At 36.5% G+C, this 10,419-nt stretch overlaps 1 protein-coding gene across 1 annotated transcript; it reads right to left on the bottom strand.

Annotated features, from left to right (window-relative positions):
* Window positions 1-670: 670 nt before the first annotated feature.
* LOC119590396 (mannose-P-dolichol utilization defect 1 protein homolog) lies at window positions 671-6,575 on the bottom strand. The gene is made up of 4 exons (XM_037939067.1): window positions 6,431-6,575; window positions 3,304-3,502; window positions 1,660-1,864; window positions 671-1,456 (listed from the first exon to the last, which is right to left on the bottom strand). Exons 1-4 carry the CDS (start codon window positions 6,516-6,518, stop codon window positions 1,190-1,192), a joined length of 759 nt encoding a protein of 252 aa, XP_037794995.1. The 5' UTR covers window positions 6,519-6,575; the 3' UTR covers window positions 671-1,189.
* Window positions 6,576-10,419: the final 3,844 nt, after the last annotated feature.

Raw genomic sequence — 10,419 nt, 5'->3', positions numbered from 1 at the left:
TCTCAAGTAACGTGCTTTCTGTTGTTAGCTTTAAATTTTTTTTTTTTTTTTTAAATTATTATCCACAAAAGCACATTGTAACTTCTTTTATAAACAGCAAAAATATAATGTCTAAGGTTTGATGACAAGAAAAAGAACAAATACTTTTAGAGAGTTTAAGGACAATGCACCACTATTGGCTCTGTGCATTTATTTTTTCCCCCCCATCTCTAATCATTTTCTAAAATAAAATGTCAAAACTAAATTTGTCATAATTCCATCCTTCCGTGCTGTGTCAGCTAATGTATCCTTTTCTAATGCTGCTGATGGAAACCTACGTCTACTTTCAGTCTGCAGTTTAATCTCCTGGATCGACGTGAATGATAAATCTTTTAAGTGTTTGTTTCATGTTGTCCTCTCAACCAATATTACTTAATCCCCTACATGATGGCCCTTTAAAAACCTGTATCTCTTCATAATGATAGTTAACCATAGTCATATCCTGCCATTTGTTATTTTGATATCTGATATCCCAATTATGGAGTTATTTTGATAACAAGAATTGATGGTAAAGATTCATTATTACAATATTACAATACGTACATTGCAGACCTACTCATGAAAACCACCACAATAAACCTTTAATTTCTTATTTACATGGAATATATAGAAGGGCAATAAAAGTATCAAATTAAAAAACAAAATTTAATTCCCTCTTTCCATAAGGGGGACCAAAGGAATGTAGACACAGCAACACATGGAGAAAAATAATGTCTTTTGTAGACACCGACAAGACATGTATAGAAAAAATCATTTCTATGACAAACGTGACACAAAGGAAGAACAATGGAAGTTGAAGAACACTTCTCAAATAACGAAGTCACATAGCATACATACAACATAAATAACAATTATATTTACATCACTTTCATTGACTTTATGAGACAATCAATGTCCAACAACAATTATCAACTCAATATGTCATTATAAAAACAATCTGCAAAATTCATATACTAATTTTGTGACAATGACATTTGAAAAAAATATTCCAATTTTAAGTAAATTGATAATATGAATTCATGTACAGTTGTTACTATAAACGTTATGTACACAGGCCTTGTGGCCTAGCACTCACGTCGACACCCACAAGCACACTGCAGTAACCTGAATCCAGAGAGTAACCCACATGTACAACCTCCACTTGCACTTTCTACTGCTTCTTCTTATTGCTTCCTGAGCGGTCCTTCTTCCTGCCCCCCTTTTTGGCAGCGGGAACGTCCCAGTAAATGTAGATCTGTGCCAGGAGGATGAAGTTGGCCAAGGTGGCAACACAGTACTGGATGATCATGACCTGGTCACCCGTGTCCTGGATGGAAGTGAAGATCCTCGAGGCTGAGCCAAAGAACAGTAGGCAGACAGTCACCACTGACAACTGACCTGTACTGCCGTTCTTGTAGTTGGATACAGCCTGGACCATCTACAATGAGAAAGTCAACACTGATAAGAAAAATATTCTTTATCTAGAGCTTCATAGTTTATCAACAGCTACTGACCTAACTTTTTTCTTGGTTTCAAAGAAAACTTAACAATTTCACCACTATCTTCAAACTGCCTCTACACTCAAAAACAAAATTCTCCTTCCTCGTAAAAACAGCCTCAAAAAAAATACAGAACACCCACCTTTCCAGCAAATACCATAGGGATGTTCATAGCCTGAAGATACCAAAGAATGCTGAGGGGTACCATGCCATAGCAGAGCAAGGCTGTGGTCGAGAGGGCAGCTGTCAGGTAGAGGACAGCTGAAACTGCTGAACTACTGTAGTAGTACACTAGGAAGCCAATAATGGAATTCTGAAGAGTTATGAAGTAACTGTCACCATATGAGCTGTAAGACAAAATAAAAGAACACTGATATTTTACAATAATAATTTAATACTATTAAAGACAAATTTAAAATATTACAATTAATAATCTGAATTTCTCTAGTACCACATCCTGCATAGCCACAATCCTTCTGAGGATCAAAATTTCATTATAATGTATTTGAGATGCCAAGAGCCAGCCAGGACTTGCCCAGCACTAAAGTGGAGAAGGATGCTAACACTTTCAGCTTTCAACTCTTTCTACTCCTTTTCTTTCTTTCTAATTACCGTTTGTGCTACAGTGACATTAATACGTTTTAATAACTCAAATGATGATAATAGTTGATAATAAGGTATCGTTATTGCGAGCTGTACACACAAAGGAACATTATTAGCCTCTAAAGAGAATACTAGGATAGAAATTAAAAACAAGCAGGTCATATAATCAGTCAACATGCACAGAACACTACTAAAATCTTGATCATCTTCATTTTTTGCCACTCGCCTCTCCTTTTTCATTTTCTCATCCTTCTTCCTTCATCACAACCCTCCATTCAACATCCCTCTTAGTTCATGTGGTAAAAGGAAAGGTTCTGCCTCTACCTCAAGAATGCCTGGTCCTGCGGATAGCGCTAAGACTCGTATAACCCAACATAAAACTAGAATTTCACCCTTACTGCTGTTCACATCTATAAGCTCTCAATAGCTCTCCAAATGCACCAGATACTGTAGAATAATTTACTCTCTCAAACTCAAAATCAGTACCTATGGCTTTTGGCAAATTCTGGCTCCGACTGCCTCATTTTTATTTCTTGTTATATTTCTTATATATATCTAGCCTTATCTTTAGTGAAGATATTCTACTTTCCAAAGTATAGTAAAGCTTCAAAGTCTGATAAATGACCAATATTATATCACAAAACTTTCCCTTCATTTTCATTACAAAGAATACTTCCACAGAAAATTCCCTACAACTTCAGGACATTATACACTATAAAATTATGGTCAAGAAAGATTTACATAATCCAAAGTGATCCAACATTTATTTTATCTTTATTTTTATTTATTTATTTATATATTTTTACATATTTTCTACTGAGAAGAGTGAAAAAGAAAAGGACAGACAAAGAGGTAAAAATGTAAACAGCAAAATAAAAGGACTTTTTCAGAAGTAAAAATACAACAAAATGACATAAAAGACAGAAGTAGAGGAAGTAGTAACGATTCCTATTTCTTACCCAAACAAAAATCCTTCAGTAGGTCACTCCTCATTAATATAATCACAATTTGTTAAAGATATTGACATCATAAACTTCCTAAACTTCCATTTTTCCTACTGTATTTATCACTTTTCATATTTCATTTCTTTTCTTTCACTACGGCCATCCTTCAAACGCTGTTACTGTACTAATCCTTGTTTTTACACAGACCACACACTGCATTAAGGCAACCCAAAACTCACCTGAATGCGTGGGCCTTGAGGAAGTTATACGAAGTGGTGATCATTGCAGCCAAAAGCTCGAGGCTCGTCCCCACAACGCTGATTCCCTCCCCGCTCTTGGCAACAATGATTTTGATGATCTGTGGGAGTTTGACCATCATGGCCCCCAGGGTGATGCCATACCCCAGGCAGGTGCTGATGAGTGCAGCCAAACATGGACCTGAAAATAAAGAGCAATTTTAAACCTTTACTTTTTTTCTGGTTACCCTACACTTTAAAACTTGTTGTATATATTATATACCAATGCCTTTTGAATAATCATCTCTGAAACCTATTCTATCAATTCAAATTCCGGGTAAACAAAAAATAGCCTAAATTGGTTATCTGCACTTCTCTTCTTCACACTTTTTCTCTAGATTTTCTATGGCAACTGCAACTTTTTTTTTTTCTTCCAAATCTGATGCTCAGCTGCTCAATTACGGCATGTCACAATAGTATTAGAATTTTGCTTCACAATTTGTAAAGTCTGAGTTCTACGAACATTAAAGATTAATACTGGGTTTTGTGAAAGATGAAGCCTTTCTGCAGCTGGGCAGCAAGGAAAGGTCAAGGAATTAAAGACAGTAATTTATTATTTTTTTCTAGAGTTCATAACTAATAGACAATATCAGACGAAGAATGTATGTGAAAGAGAAAGAGAGGGAGAAGAATTAAATCTTGAAACTAGGACCATGCTGAGATGGAGAAAAGCTCAGGGAATGGCCTTAAAGAAGCACAGAGAATAATCTAGGGGTACTGGGGAGAAGAGCCCTTCACCCCCCCCTCCTCCACCTTGAGTAGTGCCCAAAGGGTATGGCCAGTCACAGCAACTTGTATTGTGGTATGGAGCTAGGGACTTGTGCTCTGGCAACTGCTTCCATATTGTAAAGATTTAGCCAAAAAACTTCCTGACCCCAGGAAGGAAGGCTTTTCCCTTTCATATTGCGCTTTTGCAGCACTCACCCCATCCGATTGCCGTGGCCTTTGTCTGTCATAGTCTATTTTCTTATTTTATTGACATTCTTTGCCTGCACAGATTATCAAAGATATAAATGATATGTGATAAGACTAATATAAGGAAAACCAAAGAATTAGTAACTCTTCAATTTCACAGACATCTTCATCATCATCATCATCAAGGGCCTAATGCAGACATCCAATCTAGTAATCATCTTTTATTATAGTCTTTCAAGGTGTAATTTACAAGAATCTTCTGGTGTTGTTTTCCATCACAAATGACCACTTCAGGAAAACAGTGAAAGCAATGCCCATTATTTCTATAGTTACTGCACCCCTCTGCGACTAAGTCCCTATTACTCAAGCCAACATCCTTGGGGTCACTCTTGGGAATCCACAAGCACTGCCGCTTAAAACAAAATCTTTCCCTCTGACCCCTTAAACGATCATCACATTTCCCTACTAAGCCCCAAGCAATCACCATGGACTTGGTCTCTGCATGGCAACTGTCCCTACCTATATTCTCCATTTCAGACATTATTCCTTGCCTAAACTAATTATTTTATGTATTGGTGAGTGAGTTTAATCTCTTCCTCTCTTTATAACAGTGTTATTAGATTTTCCAGATCTTAAACCTCTCCTTATACCAAAATTTTAATCTTATGTTGCCTTACATTTTTAACATGAATTTTTGAAGGAAATGCCATTAACCCCTATGATCTGGATAGCATGACCAACATATCATGAAAAAATTTGGCTTGAGGGTCTTGTGAAGTGAACATGCCATCGTGGGAAAATTTTGCTGTGGGCTTGGCTAACGCAAACTTATAACTATAAGCATTTTGACTGAAGGCCAGGGTGACAGGAAAGCCCTGCCAGGAGTACACAAAGCTCTAGGAGGAGGATTATTCATTTGGTATTCAGGAAGGGGCTTTTGCATTACTTCCATCGACAAATGAGTGTGGAAATTAATGACAGAGGCACAACTGAAAGAGTGCCAGCTCCATGCTCTGGATCCTATTCCTGCTGACAAAACATGTTCTACTACAGCATATTCAATATTATGTAAAAAAAAACAAAAAAACAATACAATTAACAAAATGCTACTTATTGCTCTTATTATCCCACTGAGTTATGGACTACCTTGAGAGACGATACGGAGTTTGTGCATGGAAAACCGTCTTTTATCATCTGGGGTTAATCTTCACGGGGCACGCACACGCACGCACGCACGCACGCACACACACACACACACTAAGTTTGGGAAAAATTGAAGATAATATTCTTGTAAAGGGCAAAAGGTTAGGGCTGTCAGAACAAGAAATAATCCGCAGACATGAATGGTAACACCATGAATATGGGAAAATGATTGTGGAAAGCGCCGCTCATGCCATATGGTCCGCTCCATCCTCTCTAGTTTCAGCTCTATTTTGACGAGAATAAAGAGGTGAAAACGATGTTTCCTGGGGGGGGGGGGTGTAGGGAAAAGACCTTCCCCCTCCCCCCAATCAACCCTCAGGGCCCAATCAACTTAGATTTAAAAAAATTTGTGACTTGGCATTGGGGATTTGGTCTCTGGCGAATGTTTCCATACTGTATAGAATTACCCCATCTGAATATAGTAAATTAACTGACAAATACAGATATTGGGAAAAAAAAGAAAAGTATAAACTATACATAAAACTACAACTAAAACCATGTAAAATCTGGAGACATATTTGACAAAAATTCCCATAATTCCAAGATAAACAATACATGAAAATCAAGAAAAAAAAAGAAAAGAAAAGAAAAAAAAAACACACACACACACACAAATAAAGCCAAAATAAATAAATCTAACAAATTTATAAATAAACATATTGAGAAACTTTTTTTTTCTATCTGATAAGACAAGAAATCTCTAAATTCTTTTTATTAAGATCTAAAGGCAAGTCTTTTGTTGAACCGACTATTTTGAGCGTTCCTAAGGTCCATAAAAAAAAAGAAACAATAGCCTTTTCAAATGAATATATAAACAGCGAGTTATTTTCAAGACTAAGAAAAAAAAAATCGAAAAAAAACAAAAACAAAAACAAAAACATAGAAATTCGAGAAAATTTTTAAAAACCAAAACAACAGCAAATAACAATCCCTTAAAGGCCCTCTCCCTCACCATCCAAGAACTCATTCTCGACGAAGAACTTGTCGAAGCATTTCTCCGTCATGAGCAAAAGGGTCAAATTCCTGAACAACTCGGCCATGGCTGCGGATCCGGCGGCGGCGAACGGCGAACGTCCTCTCTCTTCCACGCCGAACACGTCACTGGGGGGGTTGTGTGTAAACGTCACCGGGATGGGAGACGCGTCCGGGGGAAAAGGAGGAGGGGGAGGAGGGGACACTCGTCGGTTGTGAGGGATGATATGCCTAGTTGGCAACTATTTTTTTTTTAGTTGGTTTTGGGGATGATAGATGGCGGTGGTGTTGGTATCGGTAGGGGTGTGTGTGGGGGTAGGGTTGGGGGTGTTTTGTGACTAGAATGGAGTAAGAAATAGATTTTGCTTGTTAATATATATATACTTTTTATATAGACATTTTTTTTTCTCTTGTTGCGAAGTGAGGAGATAATCGGGAAAATAAAAGCGAGAACTGACTTTCCTTATTCTTTTTACGGATAAGAGATGGCGCTGATACGGGAGAGGGAGAGACTGCAGTATTTCACGTCATCACAAGAACCACATAAGAGGGATTACATTATTTTTTTTCCCTCTCCATTGCTAAACTCATTCAAAACGACCCGAAAACATTTAGAACCTAAACATTAAACTATAATTAATTCCCTGGATGCCTCATGCACCGAAAGAAAACAGAAACATTCCCCCGAAAGATATTTATTACGAATGTATAAGATAGAGCTGATGGAGGAAAATAAAAAGGGGGAGAGGGGGAGGGGGAGGAGGAGATATGACGTCACGTTATTACTGATGACGTGTTTGAGAAAAGAGAGAATAATTAATATTTATTTATTCATATTCGTAATAAGATATATTAATGATAGTAATAAAGATAATAATGATAATAATTCTAATAATAGTAGGTATAATGATATGGAAAATAATAATAATAATGGCAATGATAGTAATGATAATGGTAGTAATGATAATGATAATAATAATAATGAGGAAAATAACGCAATAATTATATTACTGTCACAACTATCATTTATCATTTGTCAGGAACTACACACCGCAAAATGCAGTTAATAATCCTGTCATTCTTTCATTTCTTCCCATATTTTCATAAGGGTGGCGTTAAACGGAAAATATATACACAATATTAAATTTCTAATTAAAAAAATAAGTAAATGTGTATATTCATACATTAACAGATAAAAATAAATAAATTTGAAGGAATGCGCATCTCAAAGGTGTTTTCCGCCCAGCTGCTCGAAAATGCAAAAAAAAAAAATGTGCTTATTAATAAAGGTATATTTCATATAACCTCTTATCTATTACATAAACATCGTCATATTTACATTAATGCATCTTGTGAGTATAATTCATCGACGTGAACATATCAATAGTTGTTATAGAGGAAGGTTTAAGCAAACAAATAATTTAACAAATGCACTTTTTTTTTTCACTCATTATTAGCTATGCCAAAATTCTGTATTAATAAGATACAAAGAAAATAATTTATTTAGCCAAGATGATAAGACTTTTTTTTTTTTTTTTTTTACTTGGAAAATAAATCACGAAGTTTGTAGCCAATACACAATACAACACGTTCTCATTTTTTTTCTTTTTCTTTTTTAAACTTTTTTTTTTCGTAAACTGATGTTTTTTTTTTTTCTGTCAAGTTGTTGCAGAAATGTTTGCAGGATACAATGTACTTTATTTAGTGCGCGATCTTCTATAATCACAAAATTACTTGTAATTACAATTTCCAACATTCCACTATTCATAAATTTATGCATAGATATTTAACACTCAAGATTGTCAATTAATATTATTAAAAAATATTACATAGACGTTCAAGGCTAAAAAAACACAAAGGAGCGAGAGAATATAAATAAGATTACTGAAGGCTTCTAGTCGCCTACCTTCGAACTTGACTGATTTACTTTAGTCTGGCCTTCTGCATTACAGAGAAGAGGAAAAGAAAACTTGTATAGTAGAGTTTGGCCTTCCAACAACACACTTCAATCAGTAATACAACGTAGATCACAAAATACATAAAAATAAATAACTAAAAAATAAAAAACAAATAAATAGACGAATAAATAAAATGGCAATGAAGATGCTTAATAGATTGAAGCCAGAACTTCGCAAATCTCAATCGACGAATGTAAATCAAAACTATATCATAATACCCACGTACATAATTACATACATACATGCATATACATACATACATATAATATATATATATATATATATATATATATATATATATATATATATATATATATATGTGTGTGTGTGTGTGTGTGTGTGTGTGTGTGTGTGTGTGTGTGTGTGTGTGTGTGTGTGTGTGTGTGTGTGTGTGTGTGTGTGTGTGTGTGTGTGACACTCAGGCCCATGCTCACGGGAGTATTACCCTCGTGTAGTGAGCAGGCCCGTGCGGTACTGCTCATAAGTCCACCCTAGACAGGGCCAACCCTGCTGGAGGGGCTTATCAGTGGCATCCCGGCTAAACTACCCCCCACCCCCCACCAAGATACACCTAAGCCAGTAGGTGGGGGTGACTCGGCTGTCTACCTCCCAATAGTGAAAAATCGAAAACAGCAACGGCTCTCATTCCCCGAAAGCAAAAGAGCCTCTAGTTACGGTGGCGATCAGAATCGCTCTAGAGCAAAGGATTCTAAAAATCTCCAGTTAAAAACAGGCCGCCCCACGTTGATGAACCTTTGCACATGTAAGATAAGGACAATGAGAACTGAATCCGACTTACTAGCGTTACTTGAGGAACTCTCTTTCATTAAATGAGATTTTGTAGGACTCTGTGAATTTAGAAGACTAGGCGAAGAACAGAAGATACTAAATGATGGACACGTACTCTATTGGGGAGGTAAACCCCAGAATAGCAAGCAGGAATTAGGGGTAGGTTTCTTAATTCACAAACGTTTACAAAAGACTACCATGGAGTTTTATAGTATAAGTGAAAGAAAACTAAAGAACTCGCATCTCTGACAGTCTGGCTTCTAACCAATCTAGAGAACAGGCAGGCTTCCGCAGTGGATTCTCAGCATCTACACGCTCACACAAATAAGAGTAAAAATAAACGAATATAGGAAACCCCTGTGTATGGTATTCGTCGATTACGAAAAGACATTTCACTCTGTAGAAATACCAGCAGTACTAGAAGCTATTCGAAGACAGGGAGTAGAGGAGGTATACTGTAAAATATTGGAAGATATAAATGTAGATGGGACAGCAACCATCAAGCTCCACATGGAAACCGATAAAATACCAATTAAAAAAAAGTGTTAGACAGGGTGATACCATCTCACCAAAACTGTTTACAGCTTGCCTTGAGGAAATATTCAAGAAACTAGAATGGAACGGAAAGGGTATCAAAATAGGAGACGAATATCTAAACACTCTTGATATTTTTTCTCTTCGGTGAATCTAGAAATGGAATGCAACTAATAAACGATCTGAATAGAGAAAGTATGAAAGTCGAACTTAGGATGAACAAGAAAAAGACTATCATGTTCAAAAGTAGCGGTCAATTCGAACAGATCATGTACAAGGCAAAGCTAGAGGTAGTGGACAAGTATATGTACCTAGAGCAACTCGTACAGACAAACGCATCTAGCGAAGAGGAAATTAAGCAACGCATCAGTTTAGGCTGGAGCGCCTGCGGCAAGCACAGTAGCATGCTAAGAGGCTCCTTGCCATTATGTTTAAAAAGGAAAGTCTTTAACCAATGCGTCCTCCCAGTTATGACCTGTTTACTTGACTTACTGACTGAATTCTATCAACAAATCAAGGTACACAGCTTTTGCTTTGATATTTTTGAGCCTATAAGGTTAAATCATAGAGGTACAGAATGCCAAATCATATGATTGAGACACTGGAAATTCTTACCATGTCGTTCCAGCGACCGTCATGATTGACTTCAAATTTTACCGATATAGAGTGAAAATGTATTTGATGTACT

Source organism: Penaeus monodon, chromosome 3 (assembly GCF_015228065.2).
Source record: "Penaeus monodon isolate SGIC_2016 chromosome 3, NSTDA_Pmon_1, whole genome shotgun sequence".
Lineage (NCBI taxonomy): Eukaryota > Metazoa > Arthropoda > Malacostraca > Decapoda > Penaeidae > Penaeus > Penaeus monodon.
This window is presented reverse-complemented; position numbering and strand designations above follow the sequence as displayed.

Coding starts and splice junctions, on each gene's coding strand:
- LOC119590396 (XM_037939067.1), bottom strand. CDS start 6,518: ATGGCCGAGTTGTTCAGGAATTTGACCCTTTTGCTCATGACGGAGAAA. Junction 1,865..3,303: donor CTCAAGGCCCACGCATTCAG/GTGAGTTTTGGG, acceptor TTTGTCTTACAG/CTCATATGGTGACAGTTACT. Junction 1,457..1,659: donor CTATGGTATTTGCTGGAAAG/GTGGGTGTTCTG, acceptor TTCTCATTGTAG/ATGGTCCAGGCTGTATCCAA.